Source organism: Papaver somniferum, chromosome 9, assembly GCF_003573695.1.
Source record: "Papaver somniferum cultivar HN1 chromosome 9, ASM357369v1, whole genome shotgun sequence".
In the NCBI taxonomy this organism is placed as follows: domain Eukaryota; kingdom Viridiplantae; phylum Streptophyta; class Magnoliopsida; order Ranunculales; family Papaveraceae; genus Papaver; species Papaver somniferum.
In genome coordinates, this window is record NC_039366.1 from 159,823,735 (window position 1) to 159,843,180 (window position 19,446).

The 19,446-nt window shown below is 35.8% G+C and overlaps 1 protein-coding gene across 1 annotated transcript; it reads left to right on the forward strand.

Moving 5' to 3' along the window:
• Positions 1-3,531: 3,531 nt before the first annotated feature.
• LOC113307626 (delta(14)-sterol reductase-like) lies at positions 3,532-7,334 on the forward strand. Its single transcript, XM_026556076.1, has 13 exons — positions 3,532-3,643; positions 3,750-3,867; positions 3,971-4,041; positions 4,155-4,211; positions 4,638-4,729; positions 4,925-4,972; positions 5,060-5,180; positions 5,265-5,311; positions 5,514-5,595; positions 6,023-6,099; positions 6,197-6,316; positions 6,589-6,663; positions 6,939-7,334. The coding sequence occupies exons 1-13, from the start codon at positions 3,596-3,598 to the stop codon at positions 7,090-7,092; spliced, it is 1,110 nt and encodes a 369-aa protein (XP_026411861.1). The 5' UTR covers positions 3,532-3,595; the 3' UTR covers positions 7,093-7,334.
• The last annotated feature ends 12,112 nt before the right edge of the window (positions 7,335-19,446 follow it).

A 19,446-nucleotide genomic window follows, 5' to 3' on the forward strand; every position in this document is an offset into this window, starting at 1 on the left:
AATATGGTTGATATGAAAGTGTTCATATGGCTAACTTCGGTTAACTATTGTTGAGCCAATAAAGGTGTACACGTTTAGGTATGGTTACTCATATCTAAATGAAGTCACTTTTCATTTATGTGTAACAAGCTAAGTTCGATCTAACGGTTGAAAGATATTAGCTTGAGTCTAATCAGGTTTTCATCTAACGGTGAATATTGAACGCTTTGTTACCAAGGTAACATTGATTGCAAACCCTGATTTGAAGACTATATAAGGAGAACTCTAGCAACTGGGAAACCTAATCCCCGCACCTCCTGTGTGATACTAGTTGCGACTACAGTCGATTCTCTTTTAACCATAGGTTTTTCACGAAACCCTGTAGGTTAACGACTTGAAGACTTCATTAGGATTGTGAAGCCGGACCCAACTATTTCCCTCTAATTGCGTGTTATGATCTTGTTGTTTTCTATCGTAATTGAGTACTATCTTCTCTAAGATTTGCTCGAGATTTAATCTCTGATAGGCAAGATAAAAAGTAGTCATAAACATCTTCGTCTCATCGTTTGTGATTCCACAATATCTTGTTTCGCTACCATACGATTAAGATTATTGTGAGGTGATTGATATTTCTAGGATGTTCTTCGGGAATATAAGTCTAGTATATCAATTGGTTTCTGTTCACCTTGATTTATCAAAAGACGGAACAAAACTCATAGTTTATCTGTAGGAGACATATTTATATATTCAATAGACTTTTCTGTGTGAGACACATTGGTTTATCAAGTCTTCGACTTTGGGTCGTAGAAACTCTTAGTTGTGGGTGAGATCAGCTAAGGGAATCAAGTGCGCAGAATCCGGTGTGGTTCTAGAGGCGTAAGGAACGCGTCTGTACCTTGATCAATGTGAGATTGGTTAGGGCTCAACTATATTCCAGTCCGAAGTTAACTTGGAGTAGGCTAGTGTCTGTAGCGGCGTAATACAGTATGGTGTTCAAATCCGGACTAGGTCCCGGGGTTTTCCTGCATTTGCGGTTTCCTCGTTAACAAAACTTATGGTGTCTATGTTATTTCTTTTTCGCATTATATTTGTTTATATAATTGAAATATCACAGGTTGTGCGTAAGTTCAATCAATTGTGAATCCAACCTTTGGTTGTTGATTAAATTGATTGCCACTTGGATATTGGTTTTTGATACCGTCCGAGTTATTTCTTATATTCAATCGGGCTCGCAAATTCCTATTTGTTTGATTGCAGATTGATTTGAGAAACTGAGATATAACTCTTTGATATACTTTTCTTAAGATTGAGTCTGACTGTCTAGTTGATTCTCTTGAAAGTATTTTTTGGAGTTAGTCCATACAGATTGCAAAGAGAAATACTGGGTGTGGTTGTTAGACCCCTGCTTTTTCACAAATTGATCTTCAAATTAATTCTTGAACAATAAAAATTTCTGAACTAATATTGTTAAGGACCTTTGAACTTCAATGCTTGAGTCATATTTCGAGATGTTTAACAAAACAAGCTTGACTTAAAAAATTTTCTTCGCAATAAATCTACTTGAAGTCATACAACATAGTCTCATAAGATAGAATGGTAAGATAGTGAGTAAAATAAAATGGTTCAGTCCTGACATACCTTGTTGATGAAGTTTTCCAAATCTTCGTCGTCTTTAATCTTCGAGAGTGATGTCTGATACTCAACTACACAAATTCTAACCTAGTATGAGACTTGATTTAATAGACTAGAAATCAAGTTATATTTTTGATCAACTAACATTCGTAACAAGCTTAAGATAGCAAAACTTGTGGGTTTAACCGAGCATTGATCTAACAAACATGATATCAATAAAGACTCTTTGGTAAAACTGGATACACTATATTGAGCTCGATCCTTGACACAAGGGATTGATCTTACCGAAGGATCGGTCCTACAATAAGATCTGTATTGAATCCACTTTTCAACAACAAAATAATTAATTTTTGCGAGTCTACTTCCTTAAACTATGTTTCTGAAATTTATTTGAAACATAGTTACCAAGGTTTTCCGGAAGTTCAACACACTAAATAATAACAAGTTACCAATTAGTACAGTACCGAGAACACAAAGTTCATGAATAAACTATACTTCGTAATTCCATATACTTAAGTCGTAGAAACAACTTTTGTATGTCATTCCTTAAGATACTTTGATCATATTATAATTACCAAGTCACTAGTACTAAAGTCAACGCAATAAACTTAACTTAGCATGTTATGTTTTCAATGAATAAAGATTTGAAAAAACAAAATATATAAATCGAAAAGTCAAGCCTGTAGTTACTAACTTCAAACTGAAGGATGGTGTCTTCATTTTCTTCGACACGTCTTCAGTTCTTTAAGGATAGCTTTACAAGTCTCAACATTTCTATGTTCCTAGTCTAACCTAACTAAGTTAACGTTAGTAATCAGTGAACGATGGTGATTTTGGTCGGAGGTGGTGGTGGTCATAAGTTGGTTCGTGGTGGTGTTGGGGACATCATTTTCTATCTATTAATAATTTTGGTAAATGTTATGTAATTATGGGCTTGACTGGTATACAAAAAGGTATGAACGTTTTTTAATAATTTGGGTCTAGATTCAAAATTCTCTTAATTAAGGGTTTGATATTACGGGTTATTCATGGGCGGGGCCTAGCCTAATTTGAGACATGTCAACGGTACTTATCGAGACATATATAGCCTTTACCGTACATCCGTAACCGATAAGGATTAACGGATTTCCGACGTCCAATAACATCTGACGGATATCCAAAATCATTTATGTATTCGTTCTAATATTAATTCGAATATCCGATATTATCCGGTAGTATTTCATTATAATAAAAATAATCTAAATTCTCTTGTGGTCTTTCTATGCATTTCATAAATTACAAGAAAATAAAGAAACCTAAGAAAATTCAACTAAATAAAACCAAATAAATTGATCAAACGTAAAAAATTCACTTCAAAAATTATTATATGTAAACAAAAGTTAGTTTCTTTTTAGCAGAATTGAAAAACTCTTCACTTTTCTCACAACCAACAACACTAGTTATGTACTTGTTCTTGTGTAATATTATTATTTTTATATATTCATATACTACCAAGTTAGCAACAAAATATATTATTTATTTATTTTTTCGAATGCATTCTTTAACGGATATTGGATATTATTATCTTATAAGATGCTTTTACCTATCTGTTTTGTTAAAGTAATAATATTCGTAAGACATCCGTTATCCAAATTTTAATCTTTTTTTTTTATCATTAAAAAATTTGATGCTGACGAGTCTCGAACTTAGATCACTGATATTGATATTATCATCAAGTAACTTTACCATTGTACTAGAGTGACACCCACGGAAATCCGATATTCCGGTATCATTGACAGGGCTAACTTCCCCATATCACAATTTGTCTACCTGGGCCGGTGTAAGGTATAACCCAATTCCCATTCCATGTACGTGCGAACCAATGTGTGAGTGTGAGAGACAGAGTGGACTAAAAACACTTAAATACTAGTAGCGGACCTACTGGGATTGGATCAAGATTCAAGATTAAAAAGGATTAATGTCGGGATTTTAGAGAGCGTGAAAAATGGAGTTGGAATCAATTATTCAATCTTCAATTCCTACATGGAGTTCAGTAAGTCATTAATCTTAAATCACTTCGTCACGGCATTTGTGTTTTACTTCTTTTGTATTCAACTGATCTGATTTTGATTTGTTTGTTCGATTTTGATGTGCCCTAGGTATGTATACTGGTCTCCTACTTACTTTACTTAGGTCTTGCTGGGTCTCTTCTTCCTGGTAATGATGTTCCTGGTGCCCTTTTACAAGATGTTACTCGTCTCCGTTATCGCTGCAATGGTTAGTTAATTAGTTACTTCATTCAATTTGGTCAACATTTCAAAATTTAGTTGATTAATTTGGTCTTGATACTAATCTATGATTTCTCTGTTGTCCTTTGCAGGTCTTTTAACTCTTTTTCTTCTTATTGCGTTACTTTTATTTGGAGTTGTTTTCGAGTTTATATCGCCTACGGTATCTCTCTCTCTTACTTTTGTGATTTATAGAATGTGTGGTGTTTGTTGCAGGTTAAATAGAGTGGCATGATATTTTTATGGGTTTTGATTTGTGGGAGTGTGTGATTACAGGTTATAGCTGATAGAGGACTTGAGTTACTTTCTACAACTTTTTGTTTCAGTGTTCTCGTAAGTTCAATTTATGAATCATTATTAACTATCTTAACCAGATATGTGCTTATAACGGGCAAAGCATTAAGTTGTTAAACTAAGTGAGGAACCACGAAATCACAAGTGCATTTCTGTGGTCTGTCATGTTTCAATCAATTATTATATTTGTTCTCATTTGGGCTGGTCAATTATGGGATGAGATTGTACATGAGGGATCAATGGCCTCACGACCTTGAGCATTAAAGAAGTCATCACTAAAGAAATCATCTCTTAGTGTAGACAAAGTAGTTGCGGTCCTTTCAAACTAGAGCATTTGCATGGTTTCCTGTGAATTTGCACGTTGTTTCTTTACTTCACAAACAGATGCACCTGTTCTGCTTATTGAGATAATTCGTGCCTTTCAATGATTTTTCTTTCCTTCCCGTTTTTGTTTTCTTGTGGCAGGTGACATTGATACTCTATGTCACTGGTTGCAACTCTCGCGCTAAAGGTTCATCTCTAAAATCACATGCAACAGGAAATTTGATCCATGACTGGTACTACCTTTCAGCCTTCTATTTGTTTGAATTGATGCCCATGTGTTATGAATTCCAGAACTGTTGTCACATGGGCAAATAACTCTGACTGTGTGTCACATGGGCAAATAACTCTTACTGTATTATAGGATTTATCTTCCTAGATAATGCAACATGCATTAACTTGATTATTACATCAACTGCTGCATCCAACAGGTGGTTCGGGGTACAGCTGAATCCTCATTTTATGGGAGTCGATCTAAAGTACGTGGTCTTCCTCTCATGTTCGGGTTGTCCTTCTCCTTCTATAGGCAATAAGTTCGAGGTTCTAAGCTGAACTTTGTTTTGCAGGTTTTTCTTTGTTAGAGCTGGAATGATGGGATGGCTATTTATTAATCTCTCAGTTATGGAAAAAAGTTATAAAGATGGCAGCTTGGGTCAATCAATGATCCTTTACCAGCTGTTTTGTGGGGTACTAACGCTATTCACTTGCTTATATCAAATATGTTTCTTTTGCAATTGCTGAAGCTTGTATCTTTATCTTCTTCTTTTTCAGTTGTATATTTTGGACTACTTCTGTTTTGAGGAGTACATGACCTCCACGTAAGTCCAATACTCCTATTTCAGCAAATGAGTATTTGTTGCTGTGTTCGTGTCCTCTCCTTGATTGGATGTGTAACTGTTTGATTGGTTGTCTATATTTTAGTCAAATTACACTTTCTTTTTATCATTGCCAGTTGGTTTCTGTGAACTATTTTGGTATTATCTACAGAGCTAATCCATTTGAATGTTTTTCTTGTTTTAGATGGGACATTATTGCAGAAAGGTTGGGCTTCATGTTAGTATTTGGAGATTTAGTGTGGATTCCGTTCACTTTTAGTATTCAGGTATGTGACTGGATAGTTAGCCCTGTCTTTCATTTGCTTATAGCAGTATTGTTAAGTTACCTCCTGAGCAACAAAGAACTCAATATCATGCATTCTTCAAACATATCTTAACTTCTTAGAACACATAAAAAAATTATTTTTACATACTCTGACAAGACACAAAAGAGCATATACCATATAGGGCATGGAAATGAACACTTATCTTTAGAGATGTACGTCTCTTTGCCCTGAATGAAAAGTTATCTAGTACCGGTTCACCTCTTGACTACTTGGTGAAATGTCTTGATGCTACCTGCGCCAAGTTTTAACAATCTGGGTTCAATGTATTCCCTCCTGACAACTATTCCTTCATTCAGAAAGTACTCTGTTGCTAGCTATACTGTTTCCATTGCCTGGTCATAAATAGAGCCTGATTTTGTTTCTTTAGGGTTGGTGGCTTTTAAGAAACAACGTGGAGCTACCAAAGGCTGCTGCTGTAGTGAACATCTTAGTGTTTCTGATTGGGTAAGCAACTCTTACTATTACCACTCACCATTTTGTAACGCTTTTACTATTTATAAATCACTTGTTTGTTAAATCACTAGCCTATATAAATCTGCAGTTACCGGATCTTTAGAGGAGCTAACAAACAAAAGCATGACTTTAAGAAGGACCCCAAAGCTCCTATATGGGGTATGCCCCCTAAAGTTATTGGCGGAAAATTGCTTGCTTCTGGTTACTGGTAAGGTTTCGGTTCGGACTACAGTTTCCTCCTCCAGGAAACTTAAAATTTGTATCTGTTTTTGATGATCCGGTCTTCCGAAGTTTTTCTGTGACCCAATGATAGTGTATTTTACATGCCACAAAGATGTCATTTGTTATATGCCTGGGCCAAACTCTTGAACAAGCATATATACGCATCCCTAAGACTCTAAGTCTCATCTTTAGTTCAACTTCGCATTTTCTTGTCGAGTGTCCTTATTACTGTTCTGAAATTTGTTACTTTTGCTGCAGGGGAGTGGCAAGACACTGTAATTACCTTGGTGACTTACTGTTAGCACTATCCTTTAGCTTACCTTGTGGGGCCAGGTAAATTCTCAGTGCCAGCGTATTTTCTACCTGTTTATCGCACAATGGTCTAACTTGAATTCACCATCCACGGATTTTGTCCTATCACCTTTCTGTTAGTGCTGTTGTTAAGCTTGGTTCTGTCTCCACTCGTGCTCTCGATATCTTCGAATCTGAATTCATTTGTATCTGCTGTAACCATAGTTTGACCCAAAAATGAAACGACGGGTAAATGGGATAAGTTACTAGTTCAGGTTCTAATATATTGCTCATTTCTGCCTCAAATGTTTTTGCAGCTCCCCAGTTCCTTACATTTATCCTATCTACCTTCTTATTCTTTTAATATGGAGAGAACGGAGGGATGAATCACGATGTGCACAAAAGTATAGAGAAATCTGGAGCGAATACTGCAAGCTTGTTCCATATAGAATTTTGCCATATGTATACTAGTCATCTTCAAGAACTTATATTCATCATATACATCTCTTCCCTGCCTTGTATGTAGGCAACGCCAGATGGTATGTATTGGACGTCAGAAGGAAAATTTGATGTTCCACTTTGTGTATTACTTGAATATCTTTTTGCCGCGAGTATTTTGAATTGTTAGTCATTTTAAACTCATTTGTAAACTGTAATTTTCTTTTAGTTCTTGTTGTAACTTTTCAGTCATCTTAAGTTTATTTTTAGATCTCTGACAGGCTCACCACAACTAATCTTTTCATGAAATGTAAATGTGACTGCGACGCTATCGACTCTGCCTGTTTGGTTGTGTTTTTAAAAACAGAAAAACGCTGAAAACGGAAAACGGCTGAAAACGCGTTTGGTAGAAAAATGTTTTTAAAAATTGGTTTTAAAAACAGTTTTTTTTTTTTTACGCTAAAAAAGGAAAACGAAAAAATATCGTTTTCACTGTTTTCATTTTCTGTTTTTCTTATTTCTTTCGCTCTTTACTCACTGCCGAGTGACGCCAGCCAGTTTTTCACTCCCTAGTCTGTTCCCATCACGTCCTCTCCTCCCTCTCTCTAACCTACCATTGTTACTACGTACCATTTCATATTTACATAACTTTCCTATTCATTTGATCTTCAATTCTTCATGGTATATAGTCAAATTAAGTTCCATTTATAAGTAAGTCCGTAACTTAAGAAGTCAATATAACCAAAAGATAAAATAATGTACAGGAAAGGAATGGTGAGTGGTGACTCTGGATTCTCCTTGATTACGGGCCGTAGAGTACCTACTTAACTTGGTTGTCTTTCAACTGTTCAGTTTCACCTTTGTAAATACGCGATGTAGGTGTTTGATAAATTGCCACCACGAATACTCTGATTTTAAGTATGTGAGGTAGCTACACAATTCAGAATTCATCCAGAAGGATGTCCCTTAAACTAGAACAAATATGCCTGTTATTGTACTATACAAGAACATAACCCACCATTATGAGCATGATTGAATAGTATATGCACTCTTGGTTACAACTTAGAATTGATTTTTGAGAAATATGTTTTCAAAAACAATTTTGAAGCTTCATACCAAACACTTTTTTTAGTTTTTGAAAAAAATGAAAACAAGAAAAAAGGGTATGTTTTAAAAACAATGAAAATGATTTTAGAAAACTGTTTTTGAAAACACAACCAAAAAGGCTCTTAACTTCATTGTTCTAGACTTCTAATCATTTACACTAAACTCACCTCAGCTTTGTCCTTTCTGATAATAATCAAGCTTAAGGCCTGCATTACACTTGCCGTAACACCTACTTGCAAAGCAAAACTAAGAGGAGACAAAGAATGTGAGCTGTCTCATTGCCCCATCCTTTGTTTCTGAGCATCCATAAAGCCCTGGTCTATATTTTCTTTTATAATATCACAAGGTGGAAGATAAATATACTCGCGTTTTTAGGGGCCACCCGAAAGGATTTAGGGGCCATCAATTTATACCCAGCCAAAAACTCTAGGTAAGGGGTACCCTATATGATATTGAAGTTACATAAATGCCCTTCTGGTAAAACTGTATAAAAACCAAATCAAAAAAAATTCTACTCATTTCAACTCTTCTTCTTCCAGTTTCATATTATCTTCCGATTGTGGAAGAAATTTTTTTTTCCCTCGTTCTTGTGTTCAACCGAAACATCATCGCGAATCGTAAAATCAAAACATCGTCGATTCGTTTATAAAACAATGGATAAGGGAAATGAAACCCACATACCTAGAACCAAAAACGTTGCTCGGGGTATCGATCCAAAGATTGGGATTTTAGCAAGAAATAAAGAAATTGTTGCTGCAAATGAAGAAGAACGCGAAGAACGCGAAGAAGAAGTACCCGTCGATGTAGTCGGTGGTGGCGATTCCGATAGTCAAACACTTCGTCAACTTCAAATGGCCCCAGTTAGGTAAGAATCTATCATTTTTGGGGTTTATTTCGCTTTAATTCGACGAATCGAGAAATTTTTTTTCAAGGGTTTTCGGTTACTTATCCAGATTCGGACGATATTCATGCTTATTTACTTCCGAATGTAGTCGTGTTCTTCATTTCTCAAGAACATCGACAGTATTCGGTTGATGAATATTCGGTTGTAAACATGTTTAGTTATATTCCGATTGTTTTTCATTCGGGAAAAATATGTGTCTTCTTACTTCCGAATTTGTTCATTCGGGTTATAGTTGTGTACTTTGTCTTCCGATTGTGTAGGATGAAAAATTTAGAGCTTCTGAACTCCAATTGATGCATATTCGGTTGTAAATATGTTTAGTTAGCTTTCGATTGTTTTTTATTCGGGAACAGTATGTGTCTTCTTTCGTCTGAATGTGTACATTCAGGTTATATTTCCATACTTTGTCTTCCGATTGTATAGTTTGTAAATATTGTTCCTTTCTTTGTTGTTTAGACAAAGTCGAGAAAGGAGGAAGAAAGTGACAGCTAGTGCTAGGAGGGAAAGGAGTGCCAAAGATAATTCAAGTGCTCAACAAAGCTTACAAGAACAAAGCAGTCAACAAGGAGTGCAACCAAGTGCTGAACAAAGTGTAGAACGACGAGGCAGTGAACAAGGGGTGCAACCAAGTGTTGAACAAGCCGCTCAACAAAGTGCAGAACCAACTGCTCCACAAGTTATACCACACCATGAAATTGAACCAGTGCCAAGAGTAGAAGAAGAAGGACAACCAAGTGGTACCCAAAAAGCCAAAAAAGGAAAAGATGGTGTAAAGAAGGATATTGCTAAGAAAGCATCACATCTTGTCCCTCAGCACTTTAAGAAGAAGGGTATTCCAGCAGGCACAATCCTTGGGCTACCGACGGATGGAGGAAAATTGCTATTTGGATACAAAGACTCATGGGCAAGAGAAATATACGAAACCGAGGTAATAAAATTATTATTTTTTATTAATGTATTGTCTATGTGTTATATCGTAATATTTGTATTAAGGATTTTTTTTATGTACTTTAATAGGATCATCAAGATGCGGTCCGTCTACTCAAACCTACCGCCGCACCAACAAAAATGCTTGCGTGGCCTTTATCCGGTGAATGTGAAAGGTTCAAGTCAATTGTTGCCAACTCGGGGTTAGCTAATGCCGCCGAGAATTCATTGTTGGAACATGATCGTGTGGCCATATCGGCGTTCGTGGAGAGAATGTATCCTGAGACCGATACTTTTCGTATGCCGTTTGGGGAGATGAAGATTACCCCAGATGATGTTGTGCAGATTCTTAACCTTCCCGACCAAGGCACAACTGTGAAGTTTAACTACAAAAAGCAGTTAAGTTGGGCACAACTTTATGCTCTAACTAAAAAGTGCTTAGGTTGGGATGAAGAGACAACAACAACAGAGTTTAGGAGGCATGCAAGTTACAGAACAAGACAGATCAACATTACAACTTTGATGAATATTTTCCGAGGCACCTTGGAGAAGGAAAAGAATGTAACGTTAACTGATGAGCAAGTGAACCACGCTGCCACCGCATATCTCCTTTGTGTATTGGGATGTGTCATATTCCCCAATACTTTTGGCAACCGGATCGACGCCAACCTTATACAACTTTTGGATCCTCTCCATGAAGTCGGTGACTATTCTTGGGGAACGGCATGCCTAGCATTCTTGATGGAAGAGTTGAGAAAGGCTTCGAGGCTAGGAACCTGCCAAGTTGCCGGGAACGTGGCTCTATTGCAGGTTTTTTCTTTAACTCTATAACTCACTCTATAGTTATTCGGTAGACAATACATATGATGCATATTCATAACTCCAAACTATGCATATTCGGTAGGATATCTACATTGTTAACTTCCGAATGTAGGTTATTCGGGAACATGTTACTTAGTTTTACTTCCGATTGTTTAGAATCGGAGTTTAGTCTTGGGGAGTTACTGCCGAATATATAGGCCAAAGTATTATAGGTTACTGAACTCCAAATGACGCATATTCGGTAGGAAATGATCCATCTCTGTTTCCGAATGTTGGTTATTTAGTGGCTAGGTACTTATTTTGTTTTCCGATTATATATAATCGGAAATATTCTTTTGATATTAGAACCGAATATACAGGCCAGAAAACTATAGGTTACTGAACTCCAAATGACGCATATTCGTTAGGAAATGATCTATATCTATTTCCGAATGTTGGTTATTCGGTGGATAGGTACTTAGTTTTATTTCCGATTATATATAATCGGAAATAATGTTTGGAGATTACTACCGAATATACACAATCTATTTACTAAAACTTGGTTTCTTATGTATATAGGCATGGATCTATGACCACTTCCCTATCCTGAAGTTGGCCGGAGAGAACCCGGGGTGGTGCAAAGGTACTCCTAGAGGAACAAAGTATATATTTGAAGACAACCGTTCTAGGACAAAAGAGCAGCAGTTGATTCGCATGAGGGAGATTTTGGACCAATTGAAGGCCTCGGACGTATGCTTTGATCCATACAAGGAAGATCGAGCCAGTGGGCATATAAATGTTCAGTCAGACTTGTCCCTTTATTTTGGACCATTGTGGCACCCGACAGAATATGTGATGTATTACCCCTCTAGGGTGATGCGACAACACGGGTATATACAACATCAACCTGTGGAGGAAATGGAGGATTACTACAAATTGGAGTTGGGGTTGTGCTCTTCTAGTGGTGACAATCTCACGATTGTTCACACAGGCCCACCTACTGTTCTTGATAACTGGGATAAGAGGAATGACTTCATTATCAACACTGGTAGACGAACCACCCGAGGTGATGAAAATTCTCCAGGCTATATGAGTTGGTATAACAACGTATCACATCCTTTGGTTATCCGTGAAATCAAATCCAACACTACTGCGGCGGGTTCAAGTTATAATTGTATCATCAAAGACAAACCAGCTAGTTATGATAGACTGGTGCGTGTTTTTATATTTTTGTTCATTTTATATTGTTCCTATAAATCTTAGGTAATTACCGTTTGATGTTATGTCATTACGTATAAAAAACAGGTGAATAGGTTCAAGCGTGTTTCCAAAATGTTAACTGCATGCCTGAAGAGCGGAGATCCCATGCCAGCTGAGAAGATCAAAGAGGCTAGAGACCTACTTGATAATATGGATAACGAAGATTATGCTGCCCAGTTTGAGGAGAAAGTCACGAAGAGGCATCCGCCCAAGGTGGCAGTATCAAAGACGGGTAAAAGAACTCGAGCTTCATCGAGCGCTGAAGGTGCTCCAACTGAAGCTGCTCCAACTGAAGGTGCTCAAACCCGTGGTCGTGCAGGACTGAGAGGTAGTCACGGTCGTAAAGTAAAGAAGAGCAGATAAATGACAATGATTTGTGTTGTGTTGACTTCCGATTATTGCAAGTTCAATTTTGAAAAGTATCAGTTTTTCCCAGATTCTGATTTTGGGCCATCGTACATTCGGGAATTTACAAAAAAAATTTATCCTCCGAATATTACAAGTTCAAAACAAACCATGCTATGGCTCTAGGTGGTTCCAAGGGCCAATATAGAAGGTTAGACAACCCATATTCGGAAGTTTGGGTAACTGAGTTGACTTCCGATTATTGCAAGTTCAAAATTTGAAAAGTATCAGTTTTTCCAAAATTCTGATTTTTGGGCCATCGTACATTCGGGACTTTACAAAAAAAAATTATCCTCCGAATATTACAAGTTCAAAACAAACCATGCCATGGCTCTAGGTGGTTCCAAGGGCCAATATAGAAGGTTAGACAACCCATATTCGGAAGTTTGGGTAACTGAGTTGACTTCCGATTATTGCAAGTTCAAAATTTGAAAAGTATCTTTTTTTCCCAAATTCTGATTTTTGGGCCATCGTACATTCGGGACTTTACAAAAAAAAATTATCCTCTGAATATTACAAGTTCAAAACAAACGATGACATGGCTCTAGGTGGTTCCAAGGGCCAATATAGAAGGTTAGACAACCCATATTCGGAAGTTTGGGTAACTAAGTTGACTTCCGATTATTGCAAGTTCAAAATTTGAAAAGTATCAGTTTTTCCCAAATTCTGATTTTTGGGCCATCGTACATTCGGGACTTTACAAAAAAAAATTATCCTCCGAATATTACAAGTTCAAAACAAACCATGCCATGGATCTAGGTGGTTCCAAGGGCCAATATAGAAGGTTAGACAACCCATATTTGGAAGTTTGGGTAACTGAGTTGACTTCCGATTATTGCAAGTTCAAAATTTGAAAACTATCAGTTTTTCCCAAATTCTGATTTTTGGGCCATCGTACATTCGGGATTTTACAAAAAAAAAAATTATCCTCCGAATATTACAAGTTCAAAACAAACCATGCCATGGCTCTAGGTGGTTCCAAGGGCCAATATAGAAGGTTAGACAACCCATATTCGGAAGTTTGGGTAACTGAGTTGACTTCCGATTATTGCAAGTTCAAAATTTGAAAAATATCAGTTTTTCCCAAATTCTGATTTTTGGGCCATCGTACATTCGGGACTTTACAAAAAAAAATTATCCTCCGAATATTACAAGTTCAAAGCAAACCATGTCAGGGCTCTAGGTGGTTCCAAGGGCCAATATAGAAGGTTAGACAGCCCATATTCGGAAGTTTGGGTAACTGAGTTGACTTCCGATTATTGCAAGTTCAAAATTTGAAAAGTATCAGTTTTTCCCAAATTCTGATTTTTGGGCCATCGTACATTCGGGACTTTACAAAAAAAAATTATCCTCCGAATAATATAGTTGTGTTTAGAAATACCAACCTAATCGGTAGATAAAAATTTAAGTTCTCTACCGAATGTCCTATTCGGAGGAAATACGTGTATCGTTAGCAACCGATTGTAGTGCATCATTGATACGAAACCTCAACGGCCATATTTTCAGAAACCTCAACGACCATATTTTCAAAAATTAGAGCCGAATATAAATAACCGGGAGATAACTTTAATCGATAAACATCCGATTTTCAAGTTTTCGGAAATTTTATTTTGAGACCACTGTTATATTCGACAGTCAAATAATGTTAAACTATTACCGATTGTAAAGGATAAGAATACTGAGTTTTGAATTTTTTTTGAGGAATTCGTCTTTGGGGCCATTCGGGGGTAAATAACTCTACATAACTACCGAATGTAGATTTTTTTGGAAAACCAGTTTGGGGTTTTTTCTCATATTCGGCAGTAAACTACTATCTTGGAACTACCGAATATACATATTTGGTACTCAGTGTGTTATATTCGTAAGTTTATTCGAGAAATTATCTACCGAATCTGGGTAGTTCATGGCATTCAATGCATGCAATAATCGGTTTTTCTTGTTTACAAAAGCACACAAACGCATGCAAATCGAGTATTTGAGTTTCTTAACACAATACCTGTGTTTTACATGCATCGTTAGCTTCAATATCAAGCGATTATCCATTTTCTTCCATGAAAGGGTCGTCTAGGTTTTCCTCTCCACAAAAGTTTGGATCATTCATCATATACCCCAAATCGTCTTCTCTAAACGGTCGTGAACTCTCAACATTTTGTTCTTCGCCATGATTCTCACCTTCTTCTTCATATCCATCCATTTTTGTAGTGATAAAATAAGTTTTCCCTTTTTTCCTTCACCTTCTTCTCTATAACTCTAACAACTCAAAAATGAAAAAGAAATGGAAAAAATGAAACAGAAATCATTCTAATACTGCACCGATTACAATCGGAAGTCTGGGTAATATTTTGGCTTCCGATTGAAATTGGAGGATAAAAATATTATCATATCCTCCGAATATATAAGGATAATTTTGCCATTACGAATTACGCGAGATAAGGGCTGGCTACATTTTCCCTTTGGGTGACCTTTTTTGTTTTATTGTTGGCCCCTAAATTCTTTTGAGTGGCCCCTAAAAACGCAAGGATAAATATCAAGTAAGTTTCTCCTCAAAGTGACCGATTAAAAGAATAAAACCAAATTAAAAAACCTAAAAAGTTAAAGGAAGATGAAGAAAGTGAATGTGGTCCTTCCTTCTTATGCTGCGTCAGTGGAAAGATGAAATGAACAGTTACCGAGTGTGATATAAAACGTTAGTGCAACCCCATGAATTCAATCTTCTTTCTACTAGTATTAAGAAACTTATGGCAACTACCAAAACTTGGTCAGAGGTTTCTTGTTCTGTTTAGAAGAAAGACGTGTCTTATTAGTCATGCTCTTTGAAGGCTCTCCTCATACACTTGCGATGAGATTAGTAATAACCCATCAAATGCAAGTAAACGTCATTAGTAATAACTAATACCCCATCAAATGCAAGTAAAGGACAACAAAGGGGAAACCTTCAGTATGTTTGAACTGGAGACCTTCACTTCAACATCCAGTGTTGTTTGACTGACGTGATAACCAACTAGACCATGATACCATGTCTTTGTTACTGAACCAAACCTTTTGTTTCTTATTTTTGTCCCGAAATAAGTGATTGTTGTAGGGCCTTTGGCCCCGCTGTAACCAGGAATCCAAGATTTTCACCCTAGACTATTTAGAGGCTTATTATTTCTTTCATATTTAATGAATAAGTTCTTTTTTTCTTGCCTATTAATATTATAACACGTTATAAGCATGACTCTATCAACTGGTGTTTTTTTCTTCGTTCGTGATTGTTAAAGAAGTATTTATTCAAGACATCCCCTTTAACAAAAGAATTTCGTGTTTTTATTTTATTTTTATGAAAAGAGGAGTTTTGAAGAACCCCTAAATTTATTTATTAGATTACCTCATTCAAATTGAGGTTTGGATTATTAAATAGCAGAATTGGTGGATAAATATACCCTCATGTTTCATCGTTATGTATTGCACACTGACACAACCAATGTACAATGTGATTTCTTTGATCTACATGAAACCAAATAAAATGGAAAAGACTGATCTGAATAATGGTATTTTGATTATTCTTCAACTATTTAGAGGCTTCTTCTTGGGTAAGATAAGATCCGTTGTAGGAATAGTTTCCGATAATCATTGTAATCACGACCCATTTCGGTGGCCATCGATCTTCTTTGTATAGATCATCGTCACGTCGAAATTGATCGTCTTCAAAGATATGCTTGAATGTCTCATCGGATTTCAATATTAAAACGCTATAATGGCGATTGGAATTGGAATTATTATAAGACGCTAAATAACCATTGTATACAAAATAACAGTAACATAAAAGTAAATTCTAAAATCTAAATCATAAAGTGATTTTCATGAAAGCAAGAAAGGTTAACTATACAATTACAAACCTAAATTTACTTGGAAAATTTGATATATCAGATTTAATCCTACTAAATCTAGGTTTGAAGAAGAATATTTTGAAGAAAACTAGGTTTGGATAATTTTTTAGAAAAAACGGTTATGGAAAGGTTTTTGGAGAGAGAGGACCAGAATCAAGAATTTCATTTTCATAGTGGATACTAGGGTTCCATGAAATTTTAATATGTTCAACCCAATTAGAGTGTTACTTACTCATTTAAAATTTCAATCAAATCAGAATATGATGCAATCTCCAAAACCTGATTTTTAATGATACTGTGTATGTTCAGAAAAAATCTAGTTTATAATAGCATCGTAAAACCTAATATTTAAGAATTCCAACCGTTGGATTATGCTGTATTTTTGGTATGTATTATATATTGTTCTTGTTGAGCTATTTTAAACATTTCATAAAAATCCAACCATGGGAACTATTCAAGTGTACGTGATATTTCCAGTCTACAAAAATGTTAATTGGAATAGTCATACGACTTCATGAATATCTTTTTATCTATCCGTTGGATTACCTTGAAATTTTATTATATTTGGTGCATCATTTTTTTGAATCTTCTGTAAAATTTTCATCATCATCGGACATGGTCACCATTGTTTTCTGATCACTATTGTGGGATGATGAAATTTCCAATTTTAGGGTTAACAATATGTTTTGGGATCATATGCTAATAGTTTCAAGTTTATTATTAATGGACCTGAATACTTCATACATAACATACTATACATACTTATATTCGTTAACTATGACCTTGCCAACCTAATGGACCGGGCAATGACCAAATAGTTGACCAGATTTTGATTAAACCAATTCGACTCGAATTTGACTTTTTGGACTTAGAAGTACTTGACCACCATTAAAGGTTCTTTGATGTGGAAGTTTGTGTGCACAAGTATAATACTTCCATTAAAAAAAAATTATACCAATGACGCTGCACCGTTCAAAGAGGAAGTCGTAGTTTCTACGTTTCCAAGACGACATATTAACTTTTCAGATTATGTCATGCTCTGAGTGAAGTTATTTGAAACATTCATAATATTTTCCCCCAAGTTTGAATGTTCGGTGGGATGCATTCCACTTGTTAGACTATAAAAGAGTCAATAACTTCAACAAAGATATGTTGCAAATTAGCACCTCAGCTTTTGTAGAAAGAAATTTATAAAAAGTGGCCTGAGTTAGAAAAATCTTTCCATTTTTATCTTTTCAACTTCATTCATTTATACTAAAGTACCAGAAGATGTTGAAGTGATGACAAGAGATTCACAGTCTTTAGTAAGCTATTTAACCTGATGTAAATGGTTGGGAGGCATGTGAGACTCTCTTAAACGACAATATGTATACTTGTTGGGATAAAGAAATTTCTCAACTTAATTAAGGTAATTGTGGCAAGGATAAATAAGGAAAGAACCTCAAAGAACAGAGGGTTAGACGTGCTAAATCATACCCACGTTGGTATGCATGTGAAAAATACATATAAATTATGGTAGAAGATGTAAATCTTTTCTAGAATAGGGCCAGAGATGTAATTCTGGCTCAAGTAGTAACGATAGTAAATGTATCTACTGAGCATGAGTCAGAGTTACATCTTTGACCCATTTAAATGAGAGTTAGAAACTTGGTACAAACATTTACTGAGAATGGTACAAGCAATGGAATGTATGTATCATATAGTAGCGGCCAACTACAAAACATATAGAGAGTTTAAAGGACAACAAACTCACTGTATGTTAAAAGAAGATCATACCCCTGCTTGTCAACTTCAGTGGCAATAAGAAATTTTCCCAGTTAATACACTTACCCAATTTGATAGTTTTATTATCTTTATTCAACTGAATTTTATATGATTAGATCCTAAACAATTGATTGTGTGATAGTTTAATAAACATTTAAAAAAAGAAAAAAAACTAAATTAAAGAACTCTTTTTGCGAAGAATTAAATTCATTGTTTGTACTTATGGAATGAAAAGTGTATCAATTCCATGGGATTGAAATACTCTAAAGCACTTGAGATATAATCAAAAGTACTTGAGTAATAAGGATCATTCGTACACTATGATGAAAAGTATATCATCTTTATGAACTGTAACACTCTAAAGTAAATGAAATAAATTTTCTTTTGTTACCTAATAAGGCCACACCACTTTTTACGCGAAGCTCTTAAGGAAATATATTAAACTGCTTGGTGAATTATTTCCTTACATAATACCATGCGATGATTGGATCATTACAGGTAATAGCCGAGCGAAATAATGCTCAATTTATGTTGCCTAATTGGTATAAAGATTAAAAGTTACATGAGCTCTGTAAGAACCAAGAGCTAATCAAACTTTGTTAAGTTCTGATAGGAGCTTAAAATATATCATTTGAATATCAATTTCGTATATTTTTCTTTACTATTTTCTCTTGTATTTTCGGGTATTATGCTTGTTTTGCATTTTGTTGGTATTTTGGAGTCATTTGACGTAAAAGAAGGCAAATAATTCATTGCTTGGCGACATTGGAATTGACATATTTAAAGTCTGAGAAGGACACAAAGCTAAGAAACACAAATTCTGGAGCACCAGTGCTGTTTTCTCAGGGCAGTCACTGAATTCCAGCTGCAGGTTACTAAATGCACCTGCTACTTAACTTGGGGCTGCCAAAGAACTGTACTATTGAGAACTTTTGACGGCAGACAATCTATTTATTAGGGACACCCTATTCATTAGCCTAAAACTAAGTCCTATGAGCTAGATTTAGCTGCTAGATTAGCAGAAAAGTGTTGCAGTTCAAAAAAAAAGTGTGGTCTATTTGTTAACACTAGTTCTCTCTCCTAGCATGTGATCGCGGTTGAACTAGTAGCGAGATTGAAGCGCTGAATGGTTCACCGCTAAAAAATCTACCTTTTCATTGAATGGTTCAGCGTTGGGCGATTTATTTGTTGATCTGACGGCTGAAATTTAAAGCGCTGAACCAAACGGCTTGGGTACGAATCTGTTAAGAGTTATAGGTTGTATTGCAGCCGAGAAAATCAGTGAATGAAAACAAATTTGGAGCCATCGTGATGATGACTGCCATTGATTTCAGCAATAGAGGGAGGAGA